Below are 15,228 nucleotides of genomic sequence, written 5' to 3'. Positions count from 1 at the left end.
GGGTATAAACGCTATTGCAAAATAGACTAGTTGCCTAAATGGTTTAGTCTGGTCTGGTGAGTCACTCACTTTCTTTTTTAGGGTATAAATTGGGTTAGAGTTCCCGCCCCGTCAAAAGAAGATCTGGAGTTACGACTTTCAGAGGTTTTCTTCCACTTGATAAGTGGATAAGTTGTAAGTAATAATCGATAAGATTTGCCGAATCACCGTCTTTATTTGCCTATAGTGTTATTTGTTACAACCAAAAATTGTTTAATCTGGTAATGATAATTAATGCGAGTGCAAGGATAGCGGTCTGTTTTAAAGCTATTATATCTTCGTTAACTTACCAGCTTAGTTCAAACTGTTTGATAGGTAGGCAACTGATTTATCCATGGTGGTTAAGTTATATTTGTCGTTTAAGAAATTATTTTTGTGGTTGTGTTTATTACACAACATTTTTTCGTGATTCAGTCAATTTCTGGTTGTAAATTTCACATGGCTACGTAACATTATAGAAGTAAAATTGTTTGCAAATAGAAATTTACCAAATCATTAAGAAAGCTTTAAATCCAAAATACAGTGTGAGATTATTTGATGTAATTTTGAAATGAAGCCACCATTTTAATCACCCTATAATCATATTTATGGCTTACTATTTAATTAAATCTGCATCAGATTTCTTATAGGAGTCTCTCGCAATAAAAATGGACTGCCCCAGTGAGGATGAAGTAAGCACCACTTTTTCTTTCTTTCATAAGGCATATTTATTTGCAAATAACGTGACTTAGACATAGAGAGCTGCAGACAATTAGCATTTTATTTAGTCAAATTTAGTCTTGACAGACCTGAGTTTGCATGCCACTAATTCTTGAAAAACTTTCAAAATCAAGGAATTTGAAGACGCTTGTGAACACCTTGAAGACAAACAACAAACAGAAGCATGTGCTGTTGAGTCATTTCACAAGGAAGATGTTTCCAAGTTACAACAAGGTAATACACTTATATGTATCTTTGTGCACAATAATGATTTTGGAATGTTGGCCACAATTTGAATGGCATATGAATGGCTTTTATCATTACAACAGACCTTATCCACAGCAGCAGCGCCAACTTTGATTTTTAACGGGAATGAAAGCGAGGCTGTGAGTTATAGACATAGGCCTACATCTCTTCAGTGGGTTGTACTGTTATTTCAATAGCAGTAAAAACTGTTGTTTTTTAAATTGTTCTGCTGACGAAAAACTGCAAACATATCTTTCCAGGAACTTTCAGTAGACAAAAAAACTCCAGGAAAAATGAGCTGTGGAAAATGATAAGTGATCTAGGAGCTTTATACAGCTTTTTACAGCCGATGCTACTGGAAACATGGTTAGTCTATCCCTCACAGCCTCGCTTTCATACACGTCATGGCAATGCTCTGAATAAGGTCTATAGTTTGTTTTAAATGTGGATTTATTGCCAATGTCAAGAAGTTGATACAGTTTTTTTAATATTTTCTGACTGAATCAAAACGATCCTGTTCCCTTTCAATAACGGTTCACTCGACATTGTGTCAGATCGCGGATGGCATGGAGTTGGAGAAGGGCAGCAACTAACTAATCTGTAGATACATTTTTTTCGATTAGTTGATTAATCGGATGGAAATTTTTAAAAATGATTATACATTAAAATGATTTTTTTTTAATTAATAATTAAATTTTAATCCATTATTTTAAACAATGTTATTTCACATCCTGCCCAATGCTGTCCTCCAAACAACGTATAATGTAAAGCCTTTGAAAACAAATATAGTGAATATGTAGGCTATGCTATACATCATTAGCAAAAAAGGGTTAAAATACATACATTACATTCTAAATCTAACTGGTTGCTTACTATTTTAAAGCAGAAATTAAAACGATTAAATAAAAAATGATAATAAACAAACAAACAAACAAAAAAAAGCAAAAAATGTTAACTTGTATGAGGTATGAGGAACACACATATCCACTCTTCTGAACACAGTATTTATATCACATTAATGGGCTATACCAACAATAGTGCCTTTACTGTTCCTGCTCTCATAAATATGATTACTTCTGTTACATGTATATTTTTAAATCTTAATATCTAACAAACAATATTTTAGCAAAATGTGGATTTTAGTTTGGCGTGCATGTGCCCACAGATGCTCATTCATTGAAGTATGTGAAGTTTAACAAGACGCTTGTTGTCAGAATATGCAAAATAAAATGCTCGCGAGACTTTCTAGCAGGGCTGTCAATAACAATAATTTTGGTAATCGTGTAATATGTAGATTATTTTGATGATTAATCAAGTAATCAGATTTTTTTTTTGTGTGGTAATAAAAATAGACGTAAGCAAAGACATAAGCCTTTAAAATGACTTAAAATACATAAAAACGAGCAAATGATATTATATACTTATAGTAATATATACTTCAAATAAAGAATCAAAAGCAAGTAGTCATATGGTTTCATAGAACATCACTGTCAAAATACAAAATATACACAATATAAATAAGACATTATGTATTATAACAAATGCCCGCAGAGGGCGCCAGCAGCCTGGTGTTATTGCACTTTACAGCAGATCAAATCCATGTTTAATTTTGGCCAAACGACATGTAATTTAATATTTGCCCGTTTCTTTATGATAAAAATGCTACAACCACTGTAATTTCTTGAAAAAGAATATGTGGACATCAAAACTCAGACAGTTTAAACTTTTATTTTGAAATCGTGATGAACAGTGCACATATTTATAAACATAATGATATATTCCCCTGTGTTGGCATAGGTTTATAAACAAATCTGATGGCGCACATTGCATTCCCAGATGAACTTTATAAGTAACCCAAACTCACAGCTTGCAGAGATTTGAGAGTTTGAGACGCGCTTCACAAATGTAAGTGATAACAGTTCACATGGAGCAGCATTTGAACTCTGAGACGCACGTAACCTACACGCATGTAGGGATGGGAGGATTACTGGTTTCACTATAAACCACGATAAAATGTACTGACGGTTATTAATTTCATTATCATTAAAACCGTGTTATCGCGATTTTATTAACTCACTGTAAATCCTATCCAGCCAGCAACAGTCTGACGCAGCCGCAGCGTTGTTTGTTGTTGTTTTTTTATTCGAGAAGGAATGATGGAAGGCAGTGACCGTGGACCAAATCTGAGGTGTGGTCATATTTTAGCTTTTGAGGGAAGCTAGTCCTGAGGGAAACTTAATCAAGGATGGTCACCCTGTCTGCAGAACATGCACAAAAAAAGTCACTGCAATAATAGGGGGAAACACTTCAAATCTGCCGAGTTGTCTTGTGTGACCATCACCCACTGTATATAGCGAACGCAAGGCAAGTTAACTTTGACCTCAATACCAAAACTATGTCTGGGAAATAATTGGGCACAAAATGTTGTTTTGAGTTAAAATATTTTATCTCACTCACTTGAAATAAACGTGAAGCTTCCGCGAAGAAAAGTTTGCAGCAAGTGGCTATGAGCCAAAGACGAACAAACAAGTTCAAACAAGACTATTAAGTGACATTTAAGGGATAATAATGTATATTCATTGTACACTTATTACACCGATTTTTTTTATCACTTAATTACGGGGACATATTGAATTGAGATTAATGTTTTAAATCTTACCTGTTTATAAATTATTTTTGTACAGCGTACAAAACAATCGTCCAGACAAGATGATCACAAAAATATCATCAAACTCTGTAAACAGTAAATCAACTCTGATTTAATTTTCAATACAATCAAAAACGGAGATGCAAGACGGCAAGTTGTATTTGAATGAAACGAGAGAGCGCGTCCGTTGTGATACATGGATGTGCGCTGTGTTTTAATGCGTTGCTATTGACGACGGTCATTATAAGGAAGGAAATGCCACAGAATAGAATCTTGCTTAAAAAAGTGCATAGAGCTGCTTGTTTTATTTGTTGTTTGTTGACTTTAAAATATAAAACTTGTTGAAATGTTTTCAGTGTGAGCACCAGTTATTTTTGAACACTTTCATCTCATTTTAACAAAACCATGATAATATTGATAATCACAATAATTTTTCGTCACTATTATCGTGATATGAAATTTTCATACCGTCCCATCCCCCTAATGAGACTGACACCTCTCCCCTGATCTCACATTTTAAAAGAGCAAATTTCAGCAACGTTTGTTTCAAAAGGTTGTGCCACGATTGTGGCACTCGCAGTGCATTGCCTGTCTAGTCGTGCCGAGGCAGAGAGAGCATTGTGAGAGCATGAGTTTCTCTTCACTGCACTTGCGGATCGCCTTCAAGGGAAGCGACTCCTCTCCTCACGCTCCCCCGTTCTCATCCCCTTCCTCTCACAAGCCTAAAAGGAAGAAGCAGCGGAGTGTCTGGGCTAAGGAAGCGGGCCAGAGTGAGCTCATGTCGGCCTAGATCCCACGTGCCTCACAGCAAGAGGATTCACTGGTGCTCTTCATCTGCAAAGATCAGTGCCCCTCTTCCAGTGCAAGCAGCATTGTCTTGTTCGGTGGTTCCGAGGAGGATAACAGCGATGATGCCTTATCCCCGGCTGCTTCAGATACGGGAGAGTGGTCAATCCCTGTGGAGGATTCCGCCACCCTGCTGCAGAGCAGGCCAGATGATTCCCAGTCCGGACTGGACTCCGAGCTCATCCGAGTCCTATCCAAGACCATTGAGGAGCTGGGTTTGGACTGATCGGCTCCGGTCAAGCCCTCATGCAGCCGCCTCAATTATTGATTCCTGCTGCCGGGGTGCTGCCAACGAGCTAGAGACCGGCTCAGTTCTCCCGGATGTACACAATGAGCTGACTAAGTCATGGCGTGCCCCCTATTTGGCTCACGTCCACCCATCAGTTTTGTCCATCCTCACCTCTGTTGATGGCATGGAGAAGAGGGGGTATGAGAACCCCACCGGAAGAGGCTGTCACTACGCACCTCTGTCCACCTGCGGCCCTCGGCTGAAATGCCCGACCAAGCTGCCCATCTCTCTAACCCCTGCAGGGCCACATCAACCCTGGCGGCCAGGGCTTACACGCCAGTCCGCCACCTTGAGCTCAACCTTTGGCTTGTCGGCTCGGCAGTGGACGGCTTTGCAGAATGCTTCACCGCGGCTCAGAAGGCGCAACATTTTCAAATAGTCCCAGGTCCTTGACGACCCAGCAGAGGTGTGGTTGGCTGGTGTGGTTACACATGGTCTGCGGTTGTGAGACTGGTTGGATGTAATGCCAAATTCTCTGAAACGCCTTTGAAAACGGCTTATGGTAGAGAAATGAACATTCAATTCACGGGCAACAGCTCTGGTGGACATTCCTGCAGTCAGCATGCCAATTGCATGCTCCCTCAAAACTTGCGACATCTGTGACATTGTGCTGTGTGATAAAACATTATTACAAAAGAAAAAATGTCCCATGTCATCTGACATGCAGAGATAACTGTTTGAGCATTAGTGAATGCATATTTATACAGATAAACCAATCACTACTGAGAGTACTTTTTAATACTCTTTCCAGAAGTTGAAAATGTATGCTTCTTGTTTCCACAGACGTTCCTGCACCAAGTGGAATTGTAGTGCAGCTTATTGGGACCAGTTCTGTTACTCTTGCTTGGGAAAGCCCAGACAATATTTCTACATTTGAGTTGACCTACTATGATATCACCGCTACAAAGACCTCTACTATCAAAAATGGCACAGCCATAGAGGTGGAAGATCTATGTCCAGGAACTGAATACACTTTCACCCTTGTTTCAGTATCAGACAATAAAAAACGAAGTGTGGGAGTTGAAGTGACTGCATGCACCAGTAATTATCTTTCTGTCTATCCATGCAGTATGAATCTAGAATTGTATGACAATGTGTCTTTGAAATTGAAAAAAGCATTAACAACATAAATGTTTTCATAATTGCAGGGCCAGTCCCACCTGAAAATTTCAAGGTTGAGAGTGTAGGTACAACAGCAGTTAGTCTTATTTGGGATGCATCTGGCTGTGAGGAGAACAAGTTTCATGTTGTTTGCAACCACAATGGAAAAATCATTCAGGAAGAGATAAAAGAATCAAGAACTGTGGTTTTCTATGACCTTATTCCTGGAAAGAAGTACTCTTTTCACATTACAAAAGTTCTTCCAAATGGCAACAGAAGCAAAGAAGCTGTCACATATGCTCAAACCAGTAAGTATAATATAGCAAACTTTACAACAAACATTTACATGCCTCATTTTATTTGATACATTTTTTAAATTGTGAAATGAGGAGAAACAATTGATGAAATGCTTGCTTTTTCAACAGAAACAAACATCCAGAGCCTTTTACATGATTTGGGGTTGGAGCAATACTACCCGAACAAACTCTCACTCAGCGATATTCTACAGATTGACAAAAGGTCAGTGACAGATGAGCCAGCCCAGTCTCTGTCCTCTTTGCCATGGCTGTTCCTGAAGAAACTGATGATGGTGAATGTGACTGCAAGAAGTGTCAAATATTCATCAGATGAGATTGAGGATTTGCAAAGCTTAGATTTGTACAATGACACATTTGATTTTCTGAATGATCAGAATAGCAGTGTAAACCCTTTAGATATAGTGACTGCCCTGTTTCTTTGTGCAGATGGTTTCCTCCAACAGGAAATGGTCTCGAAAATGTCAATGTGTCAGTTCTCTGTTCCTTTACTTCTTCCAAAGTGTGACACACAACAGTGCATGTACATGCTTTGGGCCATGAGAGATATTGTGAAAAAATTTAGACCTCATTCCTTGTCAGACTCAAAAGGTTTTGTGGAGGACAGAATTGTTCACTCTGAGTTCCCCCTAGTGTCCTTTGTTAGACTTGGTGTCTGCAGCATTTCTAAATCTCAGATCTTAAACAAATTGCTCAGCAATCCCCAACAATATCATGACACTTTTGTACATCATGACATGGACTGCGGAGACGTTCCAAGAAAGATATCAAATGGATTAGTGGAGATGGGTTGGTATCTACCTTGTGGAAACAAAAACATTGATGTTTTTCCTGAACCTGTGGCTGTTGCAAACTTGAGAGGTGACATCAGGACCTTTGAAACACAGTACTCTTTCTTATGCCAGACCTCCACTGCAGTTTTTGTGTTCTTTGACAATCTGGACACAAACTACAAGTTACTTACCAACCAACATGCTAAAGCACAGTTTTTTTTAGTGGGCAATGTGCAAAGTAAAGCATTCAATGTGGATCAGCTGAAAAGGACCGCATCTGAAATGAGTTTGAAGAAAAACAACATCATTCTGAAGAACAATCAAAACGATGCAAATTTTGTCAAAAATCTGCATTCTGTAGTAAATCACATAATTAATAATCATGGCAAAAAAGCTTGTCTGGAGGAAATGGACACTATAGCACATGAACTCGGAATTCAAGTTGATGAAGACATTCAAGATTGCCAGAAAGCAAAAAATAATGCACATGTCTTAACAACAAATATACAGGAAACACTGCAGTTCAAGAAAGATCAGCTCCCCCTTCAAGGTCAAATCTGGAAAGATTTAGCAAAACTGGAAAAAGAGGAATGCAGACTCCGGAAAGCTGGTAATCAAAACATAGAGACATACAAGAGTGATCTCCAGATTAAAAAAACTGAACTCAGGAAACAACAAAGTAAATATGACATCTCAGAGGCAATGTCCTGCTTTGTTAGTGCACTAAGTTCGAGCCAGGAGAGGCCTTACTTCTTGAAGTGGATGCGGATGAACCTCGACAATCTCTCGCGAAAAAGCCTCTCAAGCCTCCGTGAGCAGTACAAAGAAAAGTGTCAGAAATTTTCAGAAAACAAAGAGGAAATCGCACAGCTTGACCAACAGATCTCTAACAGTTCTTTAGGAATAGAGCACTTTCTGCGTGAAATGGGCCAACTCTATGAAGCCGCAGTGTCACTTCCAGAAAACGTAGAATCCCGTAAACAAATGCTACACTTACCTCGGCTATGTGCTGAGCTGATGTTGGATGGCTTTCCTCTGGAACTGGTTGATGGAGATGCATCAAATATTCCTCTCAGATGGGTGAGTGATGTGCTTCTGTATCTGAACTCTTCGGTGCAGCCCAACAATAAAATCTTGGTAGTCACAGTTTTAGGAGTCCAGAGCACAGGGAAGTCCACCTTGCTGAACACCATGTTTGGAGTTCAGTTTGCCGTCAGCAGTGGAAGATGCACCAGAGGAGCTTTTATGCAGCTGATCAAAGTCAAAGAGGACATCAAGAAAGAACTTGGCTGTGATTATTTAGTGATAATTGACACTGAAGGTCTGAAATCACCTGAACTGGCAAAACTAGATGATAGTCATGAGCATGACAATGAATTAGCCACACTTGTTGTTGGATTGAGTGATATCACAATCATCAACATCGCAATGGAGAATTCCACAGAGATGAAGGACATTTTGCAGATTGTAGTCCATGCTTTCATCAGAATGAAGGAAATAGGTAAAAAACCCAAGTGTCTGTTCGTCCACCAAAATGTTGCAGATGTATCAGCCCATGACAAGAACATGCGAGATCGAAAGCTTCTGCTGGAGCAGCTGAATGAGATGACAGAAGCGGCAGCTAAAATGGAGAACAAGGAGGAGTATAAAAAGTTCAGTGATGTGATTGAGTATGATCCAGAGACTTGCAACTGGTATATCCCTGGGCTCTGGCATGGAAATCCTCCAATGGCACCAGTGAACGCTGGCTACTCCGAGGCTGTCTATGACCTTAAAAAGAACATGATGGAAGTAATTGGAAAATGCAAAAACAAAACATCTGGAAACAACATAACAGAATTTTTGGAGTGGACAAAAAGCTTATGGAATGCAGTCAAATATGAAAACTTCATATTTAGCTTCAGGAACAGCTTGGTGGCTGATGCATACATGAGACTGTGCACAGAATTCCACAAATGGGAATGGTCTTTCAAGAAGCATATGCACTCTTGGTCAACTCAAGCTGAAACCAGAGTGTCAAATTTCGAGACATTCAAACTGAAATCAGACAAATCAGATCTGAAAGATCTTTTATGCAAACTGAAACAAGAAGCTGTCACAAAGCTTGACACCTTGGAAAAGACCACAATGGAAAATCTGTCCAAATACTTTGAACAAACAGAGGGTCATGTCTACCTTGTGGAAAAGTACAAAGAAGATTTTGTGAGCAGCATAAAATGTCTCAGGAGAGAAATTGAGAGCTCTTTGCTGACGCAGCTTGGGACAATGGTGGACATTAGGAGAGGAATGAATAATCTGGACAACATCAAGAAAACATTCACTGACACAATGGAGAAAAAAGTGCTGGGTCTACTGGAGGAGTTACGCAAAAACAACCGCTCAAAGAGTGATGCACAAACGACTGACAAAGAGCTTGATGGATTCTTTGAACAAATATGGCAGGACACCATAAATGAGCTGTCATTTACTGGACTGAAGAAAAAAAATATATTCGATTATGTTTTCAGACAACTTCGAGAAAACATGAAACAGAAAGGCAGTTATGTTGCAGAGCAATTAATGAGAGAAAACCTGGTGAATTGTGGAACAGGAGTGTTCAAAATCACTAAAGAAATCTGGTGCAAAAGGTGGATTAAACGTATGTTCAATGACAACTCTGCAATGGACCTACAAAATTTAGCAGATAATATCATTCAGACATGCTCTCAGTTTGTCCTGGACACAACTTCACAGCATTCAGATTACCATGACACCTACATCCAGGAGATCCTACACATAATTGATGACAGATTAATGTCCAACAAGAATACAAGGGTTTCAGAGGAATTTGAACTGTCCCTGAAATTGTACATTTGTGGGTTTTCTGCAAGAGAATTTCAACACATGCATGAGTGTTTCATAAAGGAGAATGACCCACGCAGATGCCTTGATCAGTTTAAAGACAAATATCGCAATGATTTCAAGGACCTGTTTCATGATCGCGATCAGTGCCAGAGAAAGGCAGAAGAATTCACTAAACTGTGCTTGATGCCTGCAGTTGAGACATTCATCTACAGCTCCTTGGGTCCAGACATCGTTGACAAAATGCTTCAGGGTAAAAATGCATTTCAGTTCAGCACTCGTGCATTTTTTCAGTACTCACTCTTAAAGGAACTTGTGAATGAAGATAAGTTTGAACAGTATGTAAAATACATCAGCTCATATGAGCGTTTTGTTAAGGGCTGGATATTAGATCAAATCACCAAACAGTTTTCAAACGGACATGAAGTGTTTGAGTTGGAGGAAGGTCACCTTAGAGGAATCATTAAGGAGATATTAGAAGCTGTCAAAATGGCACAGAATGAGACATGTGAAGATGGTATCAAAGGATTCATACATTGCATATGCAAGAAGCTTGAACAAAAGCTAATAATTCCCAAAGATGCTCTAGAAACAGTGATGGTCCTAAACAACGCATCTCAAGAGCCATTTGCTGACTGGCTAACCAAATCTGTAGAGGAGATGGAACAGACACTGAAGGAACATCTGAAGAAAGTCGACATACAGGGCAAACTCTGCAAACTCAAGATTAAACCCCAGAATGAGCTCTTCAAGAGAGTGTTTGGATGTGGGAAACAGTGTCCATTTTGCAGTGCTCCATGTGAGGCTGGTGGAGAAGCTCACACTGAACACTGTGCTTCAGTACACAGACCACAGGGACTCGGTCGATACAGATATGAAAATAATGAAAAATTAGTGGCTAACATCTGCTCAACAAATGTCCACAGTGAAACAGAGTTTAAGTGTTTTCAGACTAATTATATCGCTCATCCTTACAAAAGATACAGAGAAATCTTTCCTGACTGGCACATCCCAGCAGATGCTAGCATACAGGCCTCAGATTACTGGAAATATGTGATGGCCCGGTTCAACACTAAGTTTGCTGAAGAGTACAATGCTCGCCCTGCTGATGTACCCATCATGTGGAAATCTATCACAAAGCAACAAGCAGAGAACAGTTTAAAAGAGTCTTTTAGCATCAAATAAACAATTGTCCCATTTTACAATTATTGATTCAGCATTTTGGCAGCACTCTCACACGACTGCTTAGTGATAGAATAACACCATTTTATACTTGCAAAAGGTTTCAGCTGACTTCCAGTAACCATTAATACTGCTTGCACTTGGGAATGGGATTATGCAACATGAGATCAGTCTGCAACAGAAAATATACTGCATGAATACTTTTATGTGAAGAATTCTAAAACAATAAAAAAAAAATGTTTTAAATATGTAGGTATTGATATTAATGTACTGTTGTTTACTACTTAATGTAACCAGTTAAACAAACCTCTGCTTTGGAATAAAGTGCTTGCTAAATAAATAAATGTAAATGCAAATGTGATTTTAGCAAATGTGTTTTATCAAATGCAGCCTATAGAGCTACACGATTAATTGTTGAAAGATCCGGACGTTTTTACTCCTAAATGACATTTTCTGTAAGTTGCTTTGAAACAATTTGTATTGTGAAAAGTGCCATACAAATAAACTTGAATTTAAATGACAATGATTTAGTAACTGTAGGTTTATTTACTCTTTGGCCCTGTTTACACCTGCTATTAAGATGCGTTTTGGTCGATCGGATCACAAGTAGACAAGGGAGACACATTCCTGGTCTTAGACATGTAGCCTACGATCCAGGGACAGATTAATGCACAATACAGTACAAAACTATAGAAAACCGTTTTGAAAGTGCAAGTTTTTGAAAACGATATCGTTTTTGTATCCGTGTAAACTACAAAAATGTGAATTTGTGAAAACAGTGACGTCAGTTTTAGTACATTGTTGTCATGTAAACGTACCCAATTCTCATCTCTTTCTTAACAACCATTGACAGAGGTGCTAGTGTTTTATTTTTTATTTCCTACGCTGCATTTTAGTGTAAACCATAGACTAAAAATTTTTAAAAAAAAAATGGATGTAGTGTCTGTGACGTCAAATTTCAGATTTTTGAAGCCCAGTGGGCGGAGCCGGCTGTCGCCATCTTGGCTGCACGTCACACACACACGTGATGCTAACAGACAGCAGACAAACAGCTAGCAGTGACATCAAAGATCACTGGCGTGGCAATCCACCTGTCACTCAAGTGGCCACGCCCTTAATTATGCAGAAGTTTAATGCTTAATATAATTTAAATGGATGAGTTATAAAAAACTTCACCCCCCTCACAGTTGTCATGAAGGGCAAAATAAGATATATAGACCCAAACCACTTTTTGTACCAGGCTGTAAACATTTTTTTTTCTGCTGTAAAGTTGGGCATTTTAACATGGGGGTCTATGGGATTGACTCTCTTTTGCAGCCGGTCTCTAGTGGCCAGTCGATGAATTGCAGTTTAAGTCTCTTCCGTGTTGGATTCAAGAGAGAGACCGGAAGGTTGCCGCTTGGTGTAGACATGGCCGCGAATCACTTACCAATCTTATTAAAGATAAAGATTAAATTAATTCTAATCTTGATTGGCTGAGCAGTGCAGTGTTCCAAAAGTGATGACATAAAGTCAGATTTTTCAGGAACTCTTTCTGCAGGTTACATCATTACGCCAGTAGGTGGCGACAAGTGACTCTGTTTATGAGTCTTCATTCAACCGTTTTTTTTAAAACACTGAAGTTGGGTCAACAAATGAAGCACTGTACATTATGCACTTATATACTACATATACAATGTGTACTCAACCGTGTAGTGAATGAACTATATAAAGTTATTTTGTCATTCAACATGGAAGTCTGATATCCCCTCCCCCTCCGCTACGTAATTAAAGCTGCGACACACACTACTCACACTATTTATACTACAAAACAGCATAGAATAGTCCTTAAAGGAGTCATAACCTAGTATTACATTGGATACCTACTGCTGTATTATAGTCTTTCAGGCCCTTCTAAAAAAGAAAAGTGGAAAAAAAATAAACACAGACCTACTTTTACCCTTATTTCTGAAGGCATTATTGTCTCGCGAGATCAATGCGATGTTTTGGCTGTCGTGGAAGCTCATTTTAATAATGCAAATGAGGGGCGCGTTGATTGGTTGAAGGAAGGAGGGGGGTTGACACGCAGGTAACTTCAGCATCATTATTCATTACAAACTGAATGAACCCGACCCGGCCGCGACCTACGGGATTCAACCGTACATGTTTGAGCCGGACTCTGAACCAGAGCTGGAAAGGGAAGATGTAGAGTTGTTGGATGGACGTCTGTCACATGTCTGTCCTGTCTTGTGCTGCACTTGGGTGTTTGTTGTTTTGTGCCATGTGCTCGTGTCTATTGTCTAGCCCCTCCCATCTTGTTATCTGATTATTGGTTAATTTGTCCCACCTGTCTGTCTCGTTACCCTCCTTTGTTTGTTCCCCTATTTAGCCTCCTTGTGATTGTAGTCTTGTGCTGGTTTGTTGTCTGAGTTACCTGTCCTCGATGGTCCTGTCTGTTGGATACCTGAGTTCTGAGTTTTTGTATTTCGTCTGTGTTTGTTTATTAAATCTCCTCTGCACTTGAATCCTCGTCTTTCGTTTAGTGTTCCGTGACAGAACGAACCAGCCCTAATGTGGATTCAGCGGAGCGAGATTTTTTTCTCCAGAGGAGGATAGGGGAAATTCCATTTCCCTATTTGAGTATTTCTCCAGATGTGCTCAAAGGACTTTGGAGGAGGAGAGCACCATGTCAGACGGTGATCAGATCGGAGGAGGTGTTCCGGTGGTCCGGAAACAAAGGAGGGTAACGAGACAGACAGGTGGGACAAATTAACCAATAATCAGATAACAAGATGGGAGGGGCTAGACAATAGACACAAGCACATGGCACAAAACAACAAACACCCAAGTGCAGCACAAGACAGGACAGACATGTGACATACGTCTACATCAAGATGTCTCTGAATGGTAAAGACAATCATTTTGACTGAGACATCCCTTAACATCAGTAACGAGCTAAAACGTTTGTTGCTATTTTCTCCCACATAGGTTTACCTTTTATTTAATGTCGATTACATTAACGGAGATGTAGTCTACTTATTTTATCAGCTTACAGTGGTTATTGAGATGAGACGTTTACTATCATGTTGTTTTTGCCTTGTTTCACGTTGTTATTTAGACATTCAAGGTTTAGCGCACACACCTACCGATACGCCAGTTGAAAGGGTTGTTGGGACAGCGTCATTAAAAATGAATTTCATCCACTGGTCCCTGATAGTTTCGTCTGATTTTGGGAGATAAAACACATTTACATGTTTTTTTATGGCAATCAACCACAGAGCAAGTCCGGTGTGCACTCGGTTTCTCCATCTTTCTCGACTGAACTGAATATGAGGGGGAGAGGGGAAGGGGGAGAGGGGAGAGGGGAAGGGGGAGAGGGGAGAGGGGAAGGGGGAGAGGGGAGAGGGGAGAGGGGAGAGGGGAGAGGGGAGAGGGGAGAGGGGAGAGGGGGAGAGGGGGAGAGGGAGAGGGGAAGGGGGAGAGGGAGAGGGGAAGGGGGAGAGGGGGAGAGGGGGAGAGGGGGAGAAGGGGAGAGGGGGAGAGGGGGAGAGGGGGAGGGGGGGAGAGGGGGAGGGGGGGAGAGGGGGAGGGGGGGAGGGGGAGAGGGGGAGGGGGAGAGGGGGAGGGGGAGGGGGAGAGGGGGAGGGGGAGGGGGAGGGGGAGGGGGAGAGGGGGAGGGCGGGCTTCCTGCTGCGGTGTCCATATATGGTATATCCTACTACCTCATGATGTCAAGAGGGAGCTGAAATCAAAATCTCGTATTTGAGTGCGCGTGCACGCGCGCTGGTTTATTTACCCTGAGGTAAACAAACGCTTCACTTTTAAATATCGGCTTCCCGGCCAGTGTATAATCGTTAGTCGATCATAACATACATTGATTCTCGTGGAAAAGTGAAAATTGCAGGTTATGACCTCTTTAAGTATGTGAATTGGCATGCACCTGATGTTTTTTAATGAAAGAGTCATTGAATCATTCATTCAACTAATTCGTTTATAATGTTTTTAAGCAGGCGTGGGATGCTATCTTAGAATTATGTATTATTCAATATTTTATGTCAAATTTATATTCATAAACTTTAAATAGACACAGAACCTCTAGTAAATTACATGTTATTTGTTTAGTGGCCTAGTGTTAAGGTTTCTTAAATCACTGAAATAAACATTTTTGCTCAGAATGTCTATTCCAAGCCAAAAATGATCTAGAATTCTGTGCATCTATAATCACATGTAATACATGCCAATTAACAGTAAATAGATTTTTTTTTTTTGATT

At 40.0% G+C, this 15,228-nt stretch overlaps 1 protein-coding gene across 1 annotated transcript; it reads left to right on the top strand.

The window, feature by feature from the left end:
• The first annotated feature begins 108 nt into the window (after nt 1-108).
• On the top strand, nt 109-11,592 carry LOC307156489 (interferon-induced very large GTPase 1). Its single transcript, XM_079867882.1, has 6 exons — nt 109-174; nt 658-710; nt 873-972; nt 5,550-5,807; nt 5,915-6,175; nt 6,293-11,592. The coding sequence occupies exons 2-6, from the start codon at nt 687-689 to the stop codon at nt 10,978-10,980; spliced, it is 5,331 nt and encodes a 1,776-aa protein (XP_079724008.1). The 5' UTR covers nt 109-174; nt 658-686; the 3' UTR covers nt 10,981-11,592.
• The last annotated feature ends 3,636 nt before the right edge of the window (nt 11,593-15,228 follow it).

Source organism: Squalius cephalus, assembly GCF_949319135.1.
Source record: "Squalius cephalus genome assembly, chromosome: 3".
Classification (NCBI taxonomy): Eukaryota; Metazoa; Chordata; class Actinopteri; order Cypriniformes; family Leuciscidae; genus Squalius; species Squalius cephalus.
This window is presented reverse-complemented; position numbering and strand designations above follow the sequence as displayed.

Bases quoted from the DNA above. Each gene is read 5' to 3' on its own strand.
- LOC307156489 (XM_079867882.1), top strand. From the start codon at position 687: ATGGACTGCCCCAGTGAGGATGAA. The intron at 711-872 runs GTAAGCACCACT...TTCAAAATCAAG, and splicing joins ACTGCCCCAGTGAGGATGAA to GAATTTGAAGACGCTTGTGA. The intron at 6,176-6,292 runs GTAAGTATAATA...CTTTTTCAACAG, and splicing joins TGTCACATATGCTCAAACCA to AAACAAACATCCAGAGCCTT.